This window comes from Pimephales promelas, chromosome 16 (assembly GCF_988280905.1).
Source record: "Pimephales promelas chromosome 16, fPimPro1.hap1.1, whole genome shotgun sequence".
Taxonomy (NCBI): Eukaryota; Metazoa; Chordata; class Actinopteri; order Cypriniformes; family Leuciscidae; genus Pimephales; species Pimephales promelas.
In genome coordinates, this window is record NC_142784.1 from 26,818,117 (window position 1) to 26,840,149 (window position 22,033).

The window sequence follows — 22,033 nt, forward strand, 5'->3', positions numbered from 1 at the left end:
TTATTTTTTTTTTTTACTCTAATTTTGAATTGGATACATTCTGCCCCCTCTCTTTGGCTTTTTCTTCTTTCCCTTTGGATACACACGCTTCTCTTTTTCATAGCGTTCATCTCCATTCATCAGCTCATGGCTGTTGTCTCCAATGCCACTCGATGCCAAGAATCCTGGAGAAATACCCACATCAAGGTACACAAAGCCTTTTTGTTACCGAGTCTTTGATACAAATCGTGTCTAAATAAAGTGTTTTATGTTGCATTATGATAGTTTGGACTTTTTGAGACATTTCTCACCATCTGTGAAGGTTAGGCTGTAGACACCCATATCATCTGTGTTTGTGGAGAAGCCTGCAGCTGCACTGATTTGTCCATTCACAGCAAATGAATCCTGCACTTGACCAGCAGCTGAGAAAACACGAAACATATGGAAACAATACATACCACAAGAATACTTAAAGTACACACAAAATATAGGCATATAATTAAAGATGTTCTTTAGGACACAAAGACGTTTAAAATAGGTTTAATTTGTTAACATTAGTTATAAAAGTAGTTGTATAGTATTTCAGATCATATTTCATTACTAATGTGTTTTAATATTCCAAGTTGTATAAATTAACATGAATTATATAAGATATATATATATATATATATATAAGAGAGAGAGAGAGAGAGAGAGAGAGAGAGAGAGAGAGAGAGAGAGCGAGAGAGAGACTATTACTACTAATATTGAATTTACTTACCAGTATGATTCTGCCCAGTAACTCTTATCCTACAAATGATTGTGGGAGGAAAATAATGAATTAAACTTAAATAAAGTATACCATACAAAATCAATAGGCTTAAAACTGACTGTCTACTACAATATGTGTATGTGTAAGGTAAATGGCAAAGGTTTACCTATGATATGAGCCAGTCAAAAATGGAGTACACCTCCTTAAGGGAAAGGATTCATTTTCATAAACCACTTCAGCACTCAACCCGAATTTGTCATCCTGACACTGGATTGAAATCTGCAGAGTAATAACACATGGTCTATATAGAGTTCAAGAAAATATTGAATAGTTCTCTATTTGCATAAATCATACACACTTTATCAGTGTCTTCACATTGAACTGGTACCTGAAAAGAAAGAAATATAGGTAAATTAGTAAAATTCTGTGGAGAACTGATGAGCAACATTTTCAAAAAGCAGAATCTCTTTCGCTCTGTCAGCGGTCCTCCTCCTCCGTAAACATTTGTCTTGCTAAATATAGTCAACTACTTTCAATCTAACTAGATTGTGGTCAAACATTGTTCCTTTTTTCACCAGTCTAAATCTTGGTGATGGAAACCGTCATGTTTTGCAAAACAAACAGAATGGCCTGCCCAAAAATCTAGGTTAGTAGGCTAATGCTAACCCGCTTTCACACCCAACCAAAAACCACCAACACACCCTTCCACTATATAAAGGAAGTTCATCTGCACAATATCGATTCGGATTTATCTTTACTTTGCATAGAAAATATAGTTCTTATTCTGCAATTTTTGCATATTAAGTATACCCTTTGTTTTCCACGAGTCATGGCTGAACCGTTTTCTCCCATGAACGCTTAAATTCTCGAGGCATCCGGGTTACTGTCGCAGAGAAAACTGCTTGCACTCACGATGAGTCATGTAATATTTTTCCTCATTTTTTGAAGAGGGTAGTTTCTTATTTACTGTCTGTACAAACAGACAATATCTGTGTGAGACTCAACATTTCCTTAAGCCGAAATAACGTCCAAACCTAAGAAAAATGAAAAGCAACAGTTAATAAGTATTATACAGAGGGTCTATATATATAACTAAAGACTATATATAACTTATATACAGATATGTACTGTGTTAAGAAACAGTCATGAGGTGTACTCTCTTTAAGTACACTTGAATGGCCTTTTATTTCAATAATATTATACCATCTTCATTGATTTCCACAGTATTTTTTTCCCTACTATGGAAGTTTGATTGCCGGCATTTTTCAAAATAACTTCTTTTGGGTTCAGCAGAAGAAAGAAATTAATACAGGTTTAAAGCAACTTGACGGTGAGATTTAACAACTTATGACAGAATTTAATTTTTTAAGTGAAATATTCCTTTAACATTTCTAAAACTTTCCACTAGGTGATGATCTTGCACCACTCATTGTGATAAAGTAGGTACACAAAAAATATGTAGCTTTATTTCCACCGCATATGGAAAAGACAATCAATCAAGCATATTGAAACGACACAATCCCATTATGATAAAAAAATAATAATAAAGGCACACAAAGAATGGACTCCTCTATCTTCTCCCGCCTCAAGAGGGCGATAGAGAGGGCGGTTGGCACTGGACATTCCCAGTGGGATGCTGGAAGATCCTCAGGGAGAGGTTTCACACTTTTACCAGCTGCTACCAAGCGTGCACTTAGAGCCACACTATTGATTTCCAAACAAAGAAAGGTTCCTAATATATGACGCTTAATAACTTTAATGCAAATTGCTGTTTGCACTATGTGCAGTTTAAGTTTCAGTCCTAGTGATAACCACTAATGACATCACTGCTTAAAGTATATTCAGCGTCGGTTTTAAACGTAGTCAGATGCATATGCGTTCACTATATACTTTTAAATATGAAGCTTCTTTATTTGCATCTGTGGTTCCATGAAGAACTTAACATCCATGGAACCTTATTGGGAAAAGCTTCTTTAGCTCAATAAAACGTTCATAGGTCATACAAAGAAACAAAAATGGTTATATTAGGAACTGTCACGGAAAGGAACCCAAAAAGTTAGCATCATATGAAAATGATCATTTGGTAGTTTTATTTTTAAGAGTCTAGGTCTACATACCACACGGCACTCAGATGTGTTATAAGTTTGCTTTAGTGAAACCTGTGCATGTGTCAGCCGATTGTCTGTTACACTAACAATCTTGTGTTCTAGAGTTACCAAAATCTAGACGTTGAATAATGGCAGCATAAATTATACACGGGGGAGCAACAAATAAATGCTATGATGCAAATCACATACAGAGAGACACGTGGAGGCCCAGAAGGCAGAGCGGTGGGACTCCGGGTCTACCGGCTGGCTTGTGACCCGCCCTCTGCCTGTAAAGGGTCTTAGAGACACAAGCCGGTGGGGTTCGGGCCCCTTTTGTACTGATCTAAGACTGGGGTCGCTCCATATTAAAAGAAGTGTGCCACATTATCATCAAAATATATTCTACCCCCACAACCATCACCCCAATGACACAATACATACATCCCCCCTCCTCTGGCTTTGTTTCTCACTCTCCCCTTCCATCCTGACACCCCCAATGGGGCCCCAAAGATGAAAAGAGAGCATCTGCTATACGTCTCTGTGGGTGCTCTTTTAAAAACATGGGCGGAGTTAGAAATGGATAATAGATCATGCAACTTCAAATTTATTTCAGCAAGTTTACTCTTTATTATTATAAATAATATTTTTATTTATTTAGAATTAAATTATAATTTGGGGGTCAGTTAGATATTTTTTCATATTTATGCTCACAAAGGCTAGATTTATTTGATGAAAAATATAGGAAAACAATGCATGAATTATATATATATATATATATATATATATATATATATATAAAACAGTTATAATAATTAAACGTAATATTTACTTTTAATGTTTAATTTAATATATTTAAAAATGTCATTTGTTCCTGTGATGCAAAGCTAAATTTTCAGCATCATTACTCCAGTCTTCAGTGTCACATGATCCAACAGAAATCATAATAATATGCTGATTTTGTCACAAACTGCTTGAAGACCAGAAAGTTTAGATCCAAATGCAGCTTTAATCAGAAGGTGACAATCCAGACACGTACACAAATGAACAAGCAACAGTTCCAGTCCAGGTAGGCAGTCCAAACAAACAAACAAACAAGGCTGGGGACAAGGCAAAGGGGTAATCCAGAAGCAGACAGAGAAACCGAAATACAGGGGACCAAAGAAATGCTCAGAGATGCAGTGCAACACATACTGTACAAAACTATACCGTGATTGAATGTGAAAAACGGGCTTATAAGGGGTGAGCTAAACAAGGTAATGACAAACTCGAGGGCACTCCATTATGATTTGGGCTCAAGAAGCATTTATTATTATTATTATGAATGTTGAAAACAGTTGTGCTGCTTAATTTTGTCATGAAAAAGTAAATTTTTCAGGATTCCCCGATGGAGAGAAAATTAAAAAATCTTGGTGTTTTTGGTATTGCCTTTTTATTGCACTTTCTCTGTTGTATATTGCACAGTTTGGCAATTGCCAATAGGGAATTTCATGTTTAAAACAAATGCATACAATGTATGCATAATCTCTTCAAATATTAAAGAAAACTAATTCCGAGCAATTCAAATCACAATTTTTCTTCCCACACAGCCTAAAGACCCCATGAAAAATAATAATACCTATTTTTTTGCATTAGGACTAATTTAGGAGTCCTGCATCATTAGGCACATAAGGTGGAGCCATGCGTCAAAGAATGATTCCACAGCTGGTTAAGATGCATCATGCGCCACATTCAATGTCAAAGCGCACAGTATGGAATAAAGAAAGAGGCCTGATCATATATTATCCATGATTATGATCTCATTCCTCTTACTTCTGTGCCTCATTGGTTCCCTGCAGCAGTGATGCGTAAGACCACTATGACATCACTAATGCATTCGGTTGCCTGTCTGCGCTGATGAATGAGGTCAGTTGGAGGCATCAGGGCCTGCTGCCAAACTCTCCTCCTCATACTCGCATATGCACCCGTTCTGCCCCGAGGCCATCCAGATGTATTTATGTAAAGGTTTATCTTTTTTGGCAAATTAATATGAAAGCTTTTCCTATTTACGTGCAAAATAATGAAACGAGAAGAGCCTGTCACTCAAAAAGTGCTGATGTAATGACAATGCGGATAACTTATTTAAAGTGAGATCATTGAATCTGACTAATTTACATTTGATTTCTATTCACTTGTGTACAGTCGTGCACATTAATTAACGTTAACATTGATGTTTACCTTAATCATCCATCACAACTTCATTACAAATGTGTAAAGCCATATTTAAATATAAATTTAAACTACAACAAATGTATTTAATTACAGATAACATGCCTTTAAAAAAACATTACATTCAGTTTGCACTAAAGTATATTCTTTTAAAGTATATTATTTCTGTAATAACTATTTTTATGCTGAAGTGTTGAACTGCACTTTTCTATATAATGAAATTAAGTAGTTTCCAGGGCCGGCCAAAGAGTGTACTGTTCCTTTAAATGTTTACAGTTATTGCATCAGTCTCTGTCATTCTTACATTTGAAATAAAGTGCTGCTGTCAGTTATAATTGCATTAAGATCACAGTAAAGACAGGTTTCACCCTCTATTAATGAATCTACCTGGATCCATCTGGCCGATTGGTCTAATTAAAGGCCAGATGCTTGTTAATGCACAGCATGAGTTGAGGAGGAACAGAGAGAGTGTTTCTTTATGTGTGAAGTTCTGTTCGTGCATTTCTCTCCACCCATCACACAACTGAACATATCTGAATTAGTGCCTCTGCCAGAAATGACCTCATTCTAATACACACAGCTCTATCTGAGGCTGTCAGGATTTCATTCACTTTTGATTCATTTGATTCAATGTTTAATTCATCACTGTTCGTTACACAACACGCCTCTGTGCCACAGAGCTTTTGTTCTTACTGGAGCTTTTGAAAGGCACAATAAAAACACTTCTGAAATGATCTGTAGACACCTTTCGCTGCAGATTATAAGTGGCGTACTGATATACTGTCACAGAAGGGAAAATATGAGAGCGTCTTGGCCAATTGTTCATTTCCAGTATTGCTGAGGGTGAGATTCATTTCAGTGCATCATCACCTACAGTCATTCAGAGTCCATCTGCCTGCCTTCACAAGCCAAAATGATGACGAGACCGAACGCTTTAATGCACTGCTATTAATGGCTGCATTAACAGCACACATTCTGCAATAACTCATGAAGATTTGTTTTCATAAGAAATTCAACTTTCATGAATTTCCTAGTCAGTTAAAACTGTTTGTTTTGCTTGTTAGCATGCACAATTTGCCTGCTGTTGTTTGACTTTTGCATTTAAATAATTCCACATTGTTTGTGATACAAATATGAATGATACCTAAAATCATGTAGAGTGTGCTTGGTGATTCGATCAAGAGTTTCGCCTGGTGGTAGTGGTTCAATTGATCACAAAACTCATGGTTTGGGTGAAATGATGGTCTTTGAGTCACGGGTTGGTTTATTTTTCAGATCAGCAATTAAAAAAATAAAATAAAGATCAATACAATATAACAAAGTTACAAATAAAGTTAGGTCTAACTGCAGAATTCAGGTACAGACATGTACTGTAATTAGACCTAAATGTAAAATAACACTACGGGCCCTATTTTAACGATCTGAAACGCAAGTGTCAAGCGCTAAGCGCATGTAACTTTGTGGGCGAGTCTTGGGCGCTGTTGCTATTTTACCGGCGGGATAAATGACTTTTGGACCCGACACAAGTTTAAAAGGGGTTGGTCTGAAGTAGCTTCATTATTCATAGGTGTGGTTTGGGCGTAACGGAAAACAAACCAATAAGAGCATTTGATCACATTCCCTTTAAGAGCATGATGAATGAGGTGCGCTTGTTCCATGGCGCAATTCTATTATAACGGCGCATTTACCAGGAAGCCGATCATCAAAGATTACTCCAAGATTTCTGACCGACCTTGATGGGGTGATTGAGGAAGGATCTAGCTGGATAGTGAAGTCATGCTGTAGAGACAGATTGGCAGGGAGGACGAGAAGCTCAGTCTTAGCCAGGTTGAGCTCCAGGTGATGTTCTTTCATCCATGCCGAGATGTCAGCCAGACAGCTTGAGATCCGTGCAGCTACTGTGGGATCATCTGGTTGAAATAAGAGGTAGAGCTGGGTGTCATCAGCATAGCAATGGGAAGAGAAACCATGTGCCTGTATGCTGGGTTTCAGTGATGTGGTGTAAATGCAGAAGAGGAGCGGTCCAAGAACTAAACCCTGGGGAACCCCTGTGGTCAGTTGATGTGCTTTGGATACCTCTCCATGCAACCCTGAAGGACCTATCTGTGAAATAGGACTCAAACCAGTGGAGAGGAGTACCTGTGATGCCCAGTGATGAGAGGTTGGACAGAAGGATCTGATGATGTCGAAGGCGGCAGACAGGTCCAGGAGAATAAGAACGGATGATTTGGAAGCAGCATTTGTGATCCGCACACTCTTAGAAAAGGTTCTATATAGAACCTTAAAAGGTTCTATCAGCGATACGTATTTGGAACCTCTAAAAGGTTCTATACACTCTTATAAAAGGGTTCCTCTGGGTTCTATATAGAACCCTGGGGTTCCATACTTGGCCAATAGAACCTTTTACCAAAAAAAATGGTTCTATATATCGAATCATTTCTGATTCTAAATAGAACCATTTCTTCTAAGAGTGCAGGGCTTCGGTGACTGACAGCAATGCAGTCTCGGTTGAATGCCCTTTCTTGAAGCAAGATTGGTTGACATCCAGCTGGTTGTTCACAGACAGGAAAGATGATAGTTGGTTGAAAGCAACTCGTTCAAGTGTTTTCGCAATGAATGGTAGGAGACAGTGATGCGCGGGTTGATCCGAAATGCCTGCGGTCACCCGCGGTTACCCGCAGTTGCGGGTCATCCAAAAATGTTTTTAATGATATTCGGGTCGCGGTCGGTCGGGTCGTTTGAAAAAAGATGCCAATTAAACCTTTGTATTTAAATTGTGTCTTTGTAGACACCATTTTCGATTAAATATACAGGCCTACACATTATTGGCTGAATAACTGGCACGAAGATAACACACAAGCTCAGTCTAAAACAGTTCTCGGTTCTATACTGGTGATTCGAGAACTGCTGTCCCTGTGCGTTCGGTAGTACGCAGTATATGCGCAGTATCAGCTGCTCATGCTCATCACTTCTCTCAACAGTGGCACCAACATGTCTCGGTTCAGTGAACTGTTGGAGTTACTGGAGTAAAATATAATTCAGGATATTGATTTATTTCGATTCGGAGGGACTGTCAGGCATGTCTGAAAGTGAGTAACTTTAGTAACTTGTGGATCATAAGCATTGACGCAAGACGCAAACTGTTTCGAACGATTCAGTTCTATTTAGTGTACTGGTTCGACCGGTGTTCTGACAATTCATGCTACCCATCGAGATTTGCTACTTACCGGTTATGCGCATGTGCAGACTCACAGATTTTATTTTTTTTATTTTTTACAAAAAGGTACATTTTCCTGTTATAATATATAATTTCCCTTTAAAAATGCTTACTACCATATGAATATTTGTACGAAATTTTCAGTTACTATGAGGAAAGGTGTACTTTGACAAGTCAAAGATGAATATTTTATGATAATTTTTACTTTTCACACCGTTTTAAAAGTAAAAATAGTCGTCTACAGTATACAGTAGCTACTCATAACTTAGAATTGTATTATAATTGTATTTCATACGACTTTAATCGGCATTCTGTGATCAATTCGCGCTACGGTAGCATTTTTCGACAAGGCAGCAAAAATCGACAGAACACCGGTTCACTAAAAAGAACCGGTTCAAAAGAACGATTCGTTCACGAACCGGCCATGTCTATGATCACTACAGTCTGCAGAGAGATGGAGGCGGCAAGAGAAAAGGTGAAGACTGGGGAGTGGAAGCTCCGCAAATACACAAATAGAAAGAGTAAAAGTGTGGGAGACATTTGCTGAAATAATGAAAGATGATGACCAAAGTGCTGGCTTTGTTATGTGTAGGCCTACATCTTCTTGCGATGCTGTGTTGTTACACGTCTATGGCCCAATGACGCTACGATGAGCATTTAAAAAAATGCGGTCAGGAAGCGGGTCGGGTACAATATTTTTTTTCCTTTTTTTGCGGTCCGAGTTGCGGGCGGGTAGTTGAAAACGTCGGTCGGTTGCGGGTTGTTTATACATTGACCCGCGCATCACTGGTAGGAGAGGGACAGGTCTGTAATTCACTAAAAGTGATGTGTTTAACGTTGTTTTTTTAAGCAGTGGAGTTATCCGAGCCTGCTTAAATGCTGTAGGGAAAATGCCAGTGTGGAGGGATGAGTTGATGATGTGTGTGAAGTGTAGGAGAGATTGCTTGTAGAACGTGTGAGGGGATGGGGTCTAGAGGGCAGGTGGTATTTTTAATCCAAAAAAGATTTATTACAAAATAAAATAAAAATCGATATTTTTTTCAGTCAGAGAACAATATTCAAATGGACAATTTTCTGGAAAAAAACAAGACCAATTTCAGAAATCTGTTGTCTCTTAAGGCTCTGTGATGTCTAGATTGGTCTCAATCATGTTCCACACTGAACACATGGCCGGTCTCACATGTGTCCAGGGGCTTTTGCATCTGTGTTCCCAGCACATAAATGTGTGTGTCTATATCTGTGTGTGTGTTTGACCTTGTCAGCTGAGCAGGTCAGACTTCCTCTTCCTTTGGCTGAAGTCAACGCTGAGACATGTGTACGTGTGTGAGTTCATGCAGGTCAACAACAGGGTGTGGAATGTGTGTTTCCCACACTGAGCCGAGCACTTTCTCATGCAGTATGTAAAAACATGTGTCATACCTCACTAAAGAGGGCGGAAATACCACAGGGCCGCTGGGCCTCTGGCTATTGGGCCGCTCGTGCTGGCGAAGCTGGGACCCGTGGGCGGGAGTTTTGTGAATCAGCTGGAGGCCTAAGACGGATGAGAAAAACAGAGACAGAATTGAAAGGAGCTGGACTGATAGCATTAGCCTGATCTGCTGATGAGAGCACATCTAGACAGGCCTGAACAGCCTGTAGCGCTAGCTAACACAAAAAAAGCGAGGAGCGGCCCTGCAGAGAGCACAAAGACCCCGCATTTGGAGCTCAGTGTGTTTGCTCATGGCAGAACTGTTCTGCCAAAACACTGTCAAGGCATATCAGCGACCACGTCTGTGATCGTTCGCACATACCCGCATTCCCACACACACTCTGGAAAACTGCGATAGACAGACTGAGTTGTTGTATTTGCCCAGACATCACTGTCTCATTTCTCAAAACAGGGTACACTGTTTAGATACCATCCATACCCTCATCAGGGGAACATCTGTGTTGTCTTCAAAAGACGATATGATCCAATTAACTCTACTATGCACTGTACACAATGTACAATATGTTCCCATTAACTCTACTATGCAAATGTACACAATGTACAATCTCAAATAAAACCCTAATGTTAGTATTTTAGTTAAACATCTGAAATACTAAGATTAAAGGTTTGTTTGTTTGTAAACTTTATTGTCCTTTTTCAGGAAATTTGTCTTGGGCTCAAAGCTACATAATACACCACATGTATTATGAGGCTGCGTTAATACACAATATACATATAACAAATGCACACACAGAAACTAAAGACCTACATTACTATATGGAAGGAAAGGAAAATGAAAGGCTGAATGTGGTACGTCCAGATTACATTCATACTAAACATATTCATACTATATAGAACATACTTTTTTACCTGTGGCAAAGTAATTGCTTATTCAAAATAAGTGGGTATGGGTTTCCGGATGCAGCCACTCTCTTTTCAACACTCGCGCAACTTTCTCTAACTTGTATGAATTTGTCCGATCTCATTATGAATTTAAACTTCATGCATAGATAAAAAAAAACATTTTTTTTTTGTATGAATTCATACAAATTTGCCTCAAAATGGCTAAAATGTAAACGTGAGATTGCTCGGATTTGCATCCTTCATTTGTAGTTTATTTCTAATAATCCCCTAATACTGTAGCTTTAAAGACAGCAATGTGCTTGAAAACCGAACCCTTGTGCTCGATGACAAATGTAAATGGCACAGTTGGACTCAGTAAAGACAATATTTCTGGCTGCCACCTGGTCCCTAAAAATGAGTGTGTCAGAGAAAGTGCAAAAGATAAGAGATGAAACTTGCTGTGAGTCCAACTGTGCCGAGTGAAACTCATACTTCACTTGCTGGTCATCCACAAGGTCTTGACCCTTTGACCTGCTCACTTTCTACCACACAGCAGATTGTCTCACACACCGGTCTAACAAGCAGTTCCCTCAGTTGTAGGCATGCGTCCTGGGAAAAGGGAGATGTGTACTGGGAACAGTGTTGAAGACGGATGAGACAGCTGTCTGGGGCCGCCTGTCCCTGACTGTGTGATATGTCTGTTAACAAACTGCTGGCAGTCAATGGTCCAAGCGTACACAAACACCCAGAAGATCTGACTGGGTGTCGCCATCACTTCAAACGTCTCTTCGCAATGATGATTTCCCAACTTCTAAAATGAGCAGAGCAGCTAATGGAGACTCAAGTGGAAACATTATACATTAAAGGGTTAGTTCACCCAAAAATGAAAATTGTGTCAGTATTTACTCACCCTCATGTTGTTCCAAACCATATTTGGAAGAATGTTTTAATCAAACAGATCTCAATCCCCATTGACTACCATGGGGAATGAGATGTGTTTGATTAAAACATTCTTCCAAATATCTTCCTTTGTGTTCAGCAGAACAAATAAACACATAGAGGTTTGGAACAACATAAGGGTGAGTAAATACTGACACATTTTTCATTTTTGGGTGAACTAACCCTTTAAGATGAATGTAAACAGCATCAATTTTGAAGAATAAATGCTGGAAAACATGGAACATACATAAGTATAGCAAATAATGAAAAATCTTAAAATCTTCAAGCCAGGAGCCAGTGTATTATTTTTGACCTCTGTGTTGACATTCAAACCCATTTACAGTACACAATAAGCTAGAGAATATGATGTAAATAACCGAGTTGTTAGCGATTCTTTATCAAGAACTGCATCTATACAGCACACTTCACCATGTGCCATAAAATATTATATAATTTCCCTTTTTTACAGTCTTTTGTATAAATATTTATTGCTCTTCATTAATTTTAGAATATTATTTACATTACTTTTCAAAAGTTTTAGGTCAGTAAGAATTTTTTAATGAAATTAATAGTTTTATTCAGCAAAGATGCTTTAAATAAGAGGTGCAAAACTCCTTTTCAACATTGACAATAATAAGAAATGTTTCCAGAGCAGCAAATCAGCATGGAAAAAAAAAATCATTCCATGGTTAAAATAGAAAACAGTTATTTTTAATTATAATATTTCACAATATTACTATTTTAATGTACTTTTGCAATGTTGGTCAGCTTTAGAGACAAAAAACTTAGCTATATGACTATTTTGGTTTTCATTGTTTAATTTCCTAAGAATGTTAACTAATTTTACTAAACAATCGTTTAATATACTGTAGCTTGGACTTGGGCTAATTTATTAAGATGAACAAGCGCATGTGAAAAGGAGCGAGTTTGCTCAGAAACCCTGTTATCCCTGATTCATGCTTCATGCATCTGCCAACTTTAAGAGACAAGTCTGCTCATTTGTGATTCTTCCAAAACTGTTTTTAAAAGTGTTTATTGAAGAATGATGTCATAAACTTTACAAAAATGGGTTTTCAGTTTTCAGTGGTTTCCTGCTTCTATCGACATCATCTACAGAGATTAACTTGCATTGAACCTAGAACATTCTTTTAAAAGAAAGTTGAATGAAGAATTAAACTTCCACAGTTAATGATGCTGGATGCAAATGTAACAGATGAGCTGTAGTGTTTCACTTCAACAGATTCTGGCATCCAAACGCTCATATCAAAGATAAATGCTCATTTGTCTATCGGCAGCTCTAATGGATTCACAGGCTCTGTCATTACGCTGTAGACTGTGGAGTCAGATGAGAGGTAAATTCGGGAGAGATACCTAAGATGACATCTTCTCTGACAGTAACAGGGAACTTGTGGATGACATGTCCCAGAATGCATCAGTTCCAACTCATATATTTTCTTCTTATACCTTCTCATTTTGGACTCAAATTGTCAGGATGCCACAAACACAGATAAAACCATCTCAAGATTTTTTCTGTAAAAAGAATTCATTTTGCTGTTGTCAGCAATCTGCCAGAATTGTAAGTATAATTGCAAATACTATTTTACTGTAATGATTCTGCCTTCAAATAGTCCTAAGAAGTTTGTTTGTAAATTTTGAATTATAATAGTAATAATAGTAATTTTTAATTTCCTTAAAGATTTATTTTTAGTATATCAAAATGTGTAATTGACTCTTTATCTATATATTTTATATACAGATGTATATACAGATGTATATATATATATATATATATATATATATATATATAGTGATTATAGTTTCTAAAGTTTTAAATATGGGTATTTTCCTTTACACAAACGCATCGCTTCACTTCAGAAGGCCTTTATTGACCCCCTGGAGCCATGTGGATTACTTTTATAATGGATGGATACACTTTTTTGGGCTTCAAATATTCTCCAACCATTCGCTCTCATTACAAAGCTTGGAGGAGACATTCAAGTCCTATTGCATTCATTTGAAAGAAGAATTTCATATTCACTTAGGATGGCTTCAGGGCGAGTAAATCATGGGCTAATTTTTATTTTTGAGTGAACTATCCCTTTAATGGCTATAACCATAGGCTGATCAGAACCACATGTTGCAGATTTGACTCTGTGTTTGTGTTCTGTATGTGTTTGCATGTACTGTAAGAGGGCTGAGAACATTACAGACACCCTAAACAGACATTTTATAGTTTGTTTTACGTAAACTGCTGCTGCGCATTATATGGCTGATGCAACACAGTGAACACATGGCCCACGCTCTTTAAGCCACAGCCAAGCTTTTGTAATATACAGCCTTTGGCCTAAATGGTGAAAAACACAATACCATTTTTGACAGATTTATCCTTTTCACTTTGCCAAGAGGGAAACTAGACAGATCCGAATAAAGGCCAAATGTGAGCACACCATGGCTCCATACAGATAAAAAAATAAATATTATTTCCTCATATAGTAGGAAAGAAGCTTAGCATCCAGTACAATCACTGAAATTACTTCTCTCATGCTGGTTTAATACCTCCAACAACCCACGACAACATCTATGATGAGAAATGATTGACGCCCATTGTTATTGAAAAGTACTTTAGATAATGCCTCCAAGCATTCAGATTTGATTTGCAGCAGGACCAAACTGCAGACACAACAGAATTAGATCACTCCTGTGGGTGTGTGTAATGTTGATGGAGGAGCTCGGAGATGTTCGGTTAAGTATTGAGGTTTGTGTAGTACCGAGTGCTGTGCAATTTTAAGCTATTTTTTAAAATCATTTCAAACCTGTAGATAATTTTAGCCTCAGGTGTGCTATCTTTACACTGCAAAGGATGCTTATTATTTTTTATACATATTTGTTGATTCTCAAGGACAGCCAAAAGAAAGCGTGCAGAGCATAATGACAACAGCAACATTTAATTTACAGTATGAAAAAAGATCATCCTGTACAGTACAGCAATGAGATTACATTGAGAGTAATGAGTTTTGCTAATTTATCTTAAAGGGATACTCCACTTTTTTTGGAAATAGGCTCATTTTACAACTCCCCCAGAGTTAAACTGTTGAGTTTTACCGTTTTCAAATCCATTCAGCCGATTTTCTGATATTTAGTTGAATTTCAGTAACCAGACAGTTTCTGGTCTCATTGACTTCCATAGTAGGAAAAAAATATACTATGGAAGTCAATGAGACCAGAAACTGTCTGGTTACTGATGTTCTTCTACACATCAACAATTTTGAATTAATTTCATTGATTACGATTTAAAATCGAAATCGTGACACCCTTAGTCAGCACGGCGGACTCGTGAATGCAGCTTGACAACAGAACCGGAAGAGAATTCAATGCTGAATAAAGTCGTAGTTTTTGTTAATTTTGGACCAAAATGTATTTCTGATGCTTTAAAACATTCTAAATAACCCACTGATGTCACATGGACTACTTTGATGATGTCTTTATTTCCTTTCTTTTTTAATGGAGGGACAGAAAGCTCTCGGACTAAATCTAAAATATCTTAAACTGTATTCCGAAGATGAATGGCGGTCTTACGGGCTTGGATTCGGGCATTTTTGGGTGAACAAACCCTTTAAGTGTGAATTAAATGTCAATTTTTCAACTGTGAACTGTGCTCAAATACTAAATTCTGCAATTAAATACCAGCTTCTCAATATAAACTCAACTCAAGCATTCCTCAAATATAAAACACTGCCATAATAACAACCTAAAAGTTTTTTTGATTGGAATATAAAAGGGAGCGTGTTTGATTAGGAAGCTATAGATTGGAAATTGATTTTTATGTCATAACACAGTAAGGACACATTATGTGCCTCAAGCTTTTATACGTCAAAATAACTGCAAATAAAGGTGTTGAATGGGATAAAAGAATCCAGGAAATGGGATGTGAAGTGACAGTGCAACAAAATGGGTCACGGTTGTTGAGTAACAGTGAATTGGGTATGGTCTAGCCTCGTGCTTCATTCATTTCCACTCAAACGCAGGAGAACAGAAATGTAAGAACACATGAAGAACTGTTTCAATTTTGACAATTTTTGCCACATAACATTGTTATAATTATGAGATTTAATAATAATGACAAACAATGTCAATTTCTCATATCTATGATTTAGTCTGTCACTAAATTTGCGAATTTTGAATTACATAATTTCAACTATTTGTCATGACGTTTTCTCATAATTTCAACTTTTGTTGTAATTTGTTCTTATAATTATGACAATTTCATGGCTTTGTATCTCAATTTCAATTTTGTATGTCATATTTATGTCTTTTATGTCATAGTAATGATTTACCAAAGCATTTTTTTTCTTACATGGTGCAAATTGGCTTCCATATTCCTGTAGGTGGCAACTTTTCTTGATGACAAATTACTGTCTTTGAATCGTTCAATTCAACCGATTCATTCATAAACACTGATTCATGGATCTTCTGATATACCAATTTAGAAACGAAAAAAAGAGTGAGTTATTGAATCATTTACTCAGCCAATTTATTCAAAAACACTGATTCATTCATTAACAAAACACACAGCGGGTGTTTCTTTGTTGGCTTTTTTAGGAACTATTTTGGTTTGTGGAGCAAAAATAAACAAAGTAACTGGCAATATCGTTGTGATTTTGTTGCACACATATTTCAATAATTAATTTCTTGTCTATTGAACCATTGAACTATTATATAAAAGTAGCTGTGTTACCTTAAAGGCTACTGAAACTATAGGACACGTCATGCATGCAATCAGCGAAACGGAAAACACAATAGTTAATTTATGGCAATGGTGACAAGGTCCAACAGGCAGCAGGTGTGCTGTGTAACATGCTGCCAGCAATGTTCCATTTATGAGTCTCTCTGCCTATATTTTACAACCAAGCGTTGAAGTTAAGGGGCCTAGACTGATGTTGACTGAAGGTCCCTCCTACACACACATGTTGAATCTATTCAGGAATAATATATTGCAGTGGTTTTAACGTTAATTTGCAGGCTTCACGTAGTCCCTGAAATGCGAACCGTTTGATGCCAAATGAACAAATGACCATCCTTAAACATCATTGTGCATGTCCATGACCCTCCCATTGCAGTTTCCTCTAAATTAAAATCTGTCGCCTGAAAGGGCTAACCATGTAACCAGTTGAAGTTCAAGTAAATGATTCATATCAGCCAAGTCCCTATTGGGATTAAACTGTGTCTGCAATACAGTAATGAAAACATAAGTTGTGTGTGGTTAAAGGGTTGTGTTTCACGCATTGTGACAATGAAACATAAGCTAGGCGGTTTAATCAGCCTGAAACACTGAATCACATGCAGAGAAGAGGCCAGCTATATCAGCACTGCTGCAGCTGTGTGTCCACATATGTGTGTGTGTCCCACTGAGTGGCTAGACAGCAAATCCCGCACTTGTCTGGGCTATAAGTACTCTTTAATCCTATGCTACAAGTGGAAACATGATATAATAGACATAAAAGTTTAATAAAAGTCCTACTTGAAGTAGGAGGAAAAAACTCAAATTAGATCTCTCAATATCTTGTTGTTTCTCCTAGTCAGAAATTAGATTAAATGGAGAGAAAACTCTTCTGCGCTTAGATGTGTCTCCTGAGAAAAAGAAGGTCCTAGTAAATAATCTCAAATGAGCCTCCTCCAGAGTTTCAGAAGAGGTCTTAATAAAGGGTTAGTTCACCCAAAAATGAACATTCTGTCAGTAATTCCTCACCCTCATGTTGTTCCAACCCCGTAAGACTATCGTTCATCTTAGCCTCCTCCAATTGAATCTTGCCGACCCAGAAAGTTAGTGAAGACAATGTTCAAAATAGTCCAAGTGACTACAGTGACTCAACCTTAAAGCTACACTGTATAACTCTTTTAGTTTATTCTTTGCTAAAAACACTTAGTTCTTCCAAAAATATGTGCTCATTAATGTATATTTACTCTGTTCAAGTAATCAAATTTTGTCGTGAGTGTATAATATGCCATTGAAAATACATACGGGTGAGGGGTTCTAATGTCGGCTGCCCGGTTGCCCCTCCATCTTGAAAGTACATTAGCCAAAGAGGGACATACCCGTTAATTCTTCGCCTTTCGCGTTTAAATTTGAGTTAACACTCATGGACCAGGTCGAACTGGAAGCCATGTTAATCTTGGACTACATTGGCCACCATAGGAGTTAAAACGAAATCGGAATTGAGAGGAAAAGAAACTAATATTCACTGGATGGTCATATACCTTTTTCACCGCTAGATGGGGGTAAAAATCACACAGTGTAGCTTTAAGTTTATCAAACGACGAGAATACTTTTTTTTTACAAAAACAAAACAAAATGAACGACTTTATTAAACTATTAATTTTCTTCTTTCTGAGTGAGTTCACTTTGCACGCACAAAAAGTATTCTCGATGCTTGATTAACTTGAGGTTGAGCCACTGTAGTTCCTTGGATTATTTTAACGATGTCTTTACTAACTTTCTGGGCTGTCAAGATTCAATGAGTGAGACAGCTCTCAGATTTAATCAAAAATATATTAATTTGTGTTCTGAAGATGAACGAAAGTCTTACAGGGCTGGAACAACATAAGGGTGAGTAATTACTGACAGAATTTTCATTTTTGGGTGAACTAATGTCTCAAACTGTGCTGTCTTGCTCATGCGAGAGAAAAATCCCAAATGAGAAAACTGCTTGAGTTTCCCTCTTCTCAGCCCTAGTAATCTCACATTTAAGCATACTCTATAGAGTCACGATTGATTTAATATTTCAATGTCTAAGTTTCAATGTCTAAAACATTCAAACATGGACATGCTGACAGAATTTTAAACAAAATGATATAGGCTACATACTGTAACAGTTATATCTTCATTTAGTTTGTCTTGTTCAGTTCATTTGCCCTCATTGTGTATCCTGATTAACCATTCACACCTGTTTCTGTTCTCCCTGATAACTATTCTCCTTCATTAGTTCTCTTATAAAGTCTTCCTGTTCTGTTCAGTCCACTGTCGGTGATTGTACGTCTGTGAATACTCTTTGTCTTCTGGATTATCTTTATCTTTGTGTGCTCTGTTGTTATCCGTCTTGTTAGCAGCATGACACATACACTGCAATTCAAAAGTTTGGGGTCTGTAAGATTTTTGAATGCTTTTGAAAGAAGTCTGCTCACCAAGGCTGCCCAAAGCAGCTATGCTAATTATTTCCCATCTGCTTTTCTGCTGTTATCTCCAGTTTGTATCCAGCCTCTCACGGAGACTTCAGATGCCCCAACACCTGCGATGAGATGACTAAACGCCTGTGAAGAGACGACTCAACACCGGCAATATTTTATGCCCTACTTTATTACTACTTGATTAACTATCTGTATTTTTCTATGTTCTGGTTTCTCCAAGTCTATAAATACATCCACCGCCTGCGCCACAACCCCAACCCCAACCTGCGGCTAAGGTGAATGCTAACGTGTTTAATGACGGGATCACAGACGGTAGCAGCATGGCCCATGTGCTCCCTCTGTATGTCCCAAAGAAGGGTGCAGAGGACACCAGTTAGCCTGCGAGATCACACACACGAGGTGTTAGAGCAACAGCCCAGACCCTCCGCATGCTCTTCCAGTGTGTAATTGGGTGAATTGTAACCGGCTTATCTCTCCGTAGCAGAGCTCATTACCAGCATGCTGCAGTCGCTAGCATTCGCCTCAGTGCCGTGACAGGCAGAGTGCCACCTCCGCCCACTAGACTGGCCCTTATGCTAATTAATTAACTCCTGAAGTAATTATGAATGCTTCTGCACACTTCGCCACGAAGCAACACATCAGCAGCAGTGGATTGGCTGTGCGAGTGTTCTGGCTGACACGAAGGATAAAGCTACAGTAGATGAAGTCACTGGTTAAATGAGCTTCGCATTTGGTCGTCAGTCAGATCACTGGCTGTAATGAGCTTGTTAAAGAGTTGGCATCTTGTCCTGAAGGTGCCAAGCCTTGCATTACTTAAGTCTTTACATGATTTTGTAAGACATTTATGACCCAGAAATATCTTTCCTTAAAAAAAAAAAGTTTAATATTGGCGCTATAGAATAAAATTCCCTTAAAATCCACACTAAACACTTTTATATGCTTATCTAATCTAAAAGTGAAGACACATGAATCAAAAGGTGGAAATGATAGTGACGGAAATGACATTTTTAACACCTTTGGAGTAAAATGACTGACTTTGTTTTGCAAAGACTTTTTTCATAGTAAGATTTTAATGTATCCTAAATACATAGATTTTTCACACTTTTTGCATAAGTTGACAAATTACAGCTTGATGAAGCAAATGAAATTAATAAAATATATTAATATATAATCTCATATTTCATCTTAAGCTCTTCACTGAGAATGCGGTCTCCTTGGTAACCAAATATACTTTTCATAAAACTTTATTAATGGGTAAAACGAGTTTTAAAATACAGAACTTGAACAAAAATGTTTGAGGTCAGTTATTTTTTTTGTTGAAAGACATTACTTTTATTTAAGGATGCATTCAATTGATCAAAAGTGGCGTGAAAATATTATTAAAAATATATTTATATTTTTGTTTTACAAAAAAAAAATAGTTTCTAAGGTCTGCATGTTTTGCCAACTTGTTAAAATGTATTAGAAAATGTTAAATTCTAACAATAAATATTACAAAAACATCAAAATTAAACAATGATTAAGAGGTAACAGGGTAGAAGGAAATGAATATGTCTATTCAGAATTGATCAAAAATGACAGTAAAGGCATTTATGATGTTACATAAGACTACTATTTTAAATATATGCCGTTCTTTTGAACTTTCTTTTCTTTAAATAATCCTGAAAAAAATTTATCATGACTTCCACAAAAATATTAAACAGTTTTCAACATTGATGATAATAATAAGAAATGTTTCTTGAGCAGAAAATCAGCATATAATAATTTCTGAAGGGTCATGTGACACTGAAGACTGGAGTAATAATGTGTAATGTGATGAAGCTTAAAAGCTACTGATTAAAAACATAAGCATTTTAGCATAAAAATCCCTCATTGTTTGTATTTATCAGTTTACATCCAACCAATTACTGTACACACAGCTGTCCATAATTGACTTGTGCTGGATGCTAACGGTAGACAGCCAGTGTAAATGAACTATTATGAAGGTTTAGTTGGCAAATAGTTAAACACACCACTACCTTAACCATTCCATTTGTGTCACTCACTATGACTCAGCTACCCCCCATTGGTCATTTAACCCTCCGTCTGTCAGAACTGTTGAGTTCGCAGTTCAGATTCTACTCCGGCAATGTTGTAATCTAGGATTACAACTTCCTGCCCTATTCATATCCTGCTAGTGGAGCGGAATGAGGCCACCGGCCTCCAAACCTGCTGCAGGTTTACAGCCGAGCGGGACGGTTTCCCTGTCAGCAGCAGATGCAGCGTCCTGAGCTATCGCTAACAGCACCTGTCTTTGCTGAGCTACACAAGTGCCTGTGATCTACAGACCACCACGAGCTGGGAAAGCGCACTGATCTCTCCGAGATTTCACTGACTCAGTGTCATTCCATTACACCAAAGCCAGTCCATCCAATCTGATCTTCAGAGAAGAGAATGATTGCTTTAGCTTCGTCTTACTTAGGCACTTCTTACTGACATGGGTGATAAAGCTTCAAAAGTTGTCCACTCTTGTTGTCCAGGACAAAAAAAAAGTTGTCCAGCTTTTTCCTGTCTATTCGCAGCGGCCCCCACAGTTGTGTGAAGTGCAGGATGTGTGCCGCGGTGAATGAGTGTTTATTAGATTCTCTCCACGTTAAAGCACACTTCATCAATCACTCGCTTCCTGCGCTCCGTTTCTGCAGCCCTGCCGGACCTCTCGAGACTTCCTGAATGGTCCTGATTGCAGGAAGGCGCATTAACTTCACTCAGCAGCAACACAGATGTAATGTGAGATGTGTATCTGATGATACCTCATATTGGAATACAAAACAATACTTCATATTGTCTCAAACAAGTTCGCCCCTGCTGGTAGAAACACTGTTATGGGGACACAAGGCGTCTTTCTCCACTGTTGGCCAGACGGTAAAACCGAACAGCGCAAATAACTAAATGAAATGAGTTCATTTCACTCAAATATTATTAAAAGTTCATTGTATTTGATAGAAAAAGTTATGTGAACTACATAACTGAATATATTTTGAGGAAGTTAATCCCGACCTTAATCCCGATTCACCTGAGGTCATTGTGGAAAAGAGAACAAGGGCAAAATTAAAAACGATTCTCTTTTACAAAGTTTATCCACTGCACTGTATCTTTAGTGGAGTATAAAGCTCGTTTAGTGGAAGATTAGAAATGTAAGGTCTTTTATTCTACAGCAATAAGGTTTTTTAATGAAGTTGTTTATTGTTTTTGTATTGTTGTTGTTTTTAATGTTCAATGGTGGAAAATGATTTTCCCCTTACAGGGATTAATAAAGTTATCTAATCTAATGTAATATTAAGCTGCGTTGCAGCAGATCTCTAGTTCCCAGCATGCTTTGCGTC

The 22,033-nt window shown here is 37.6% G+C and overlaps 1 protein-coding gene across 1 annotated transcript; it reads right to left on the reverse strand.

Annotated features, from left to right (window-relative positions):
* LOC148973367 (uncharacterized) lies at positions 1-1,666 on the reverse strand. The gene is made up of 6 exons (XM_089120792.1): positions 1,541-1,666; positions 1,089-1,118; positions 897-1,009; positions 740-768; positions 291-401; positions 1-164 (listed from the first exon to the last, which is right to left on the reverse strand). The coding sequence occupies exons 1-6, from the start codon at positions 1,580-1,582 to the stop codon at positions 19-21; spliced, it is 471 nt and encodes a 156-aa protein (XP_088976918.1). The 5' UTR covers positions 1,583-1,666; the 3' UTR covers positions 1-18.
* Between the last annotated feature and the right edge of the window lie 20,367 nt (positions 1,667-22,033).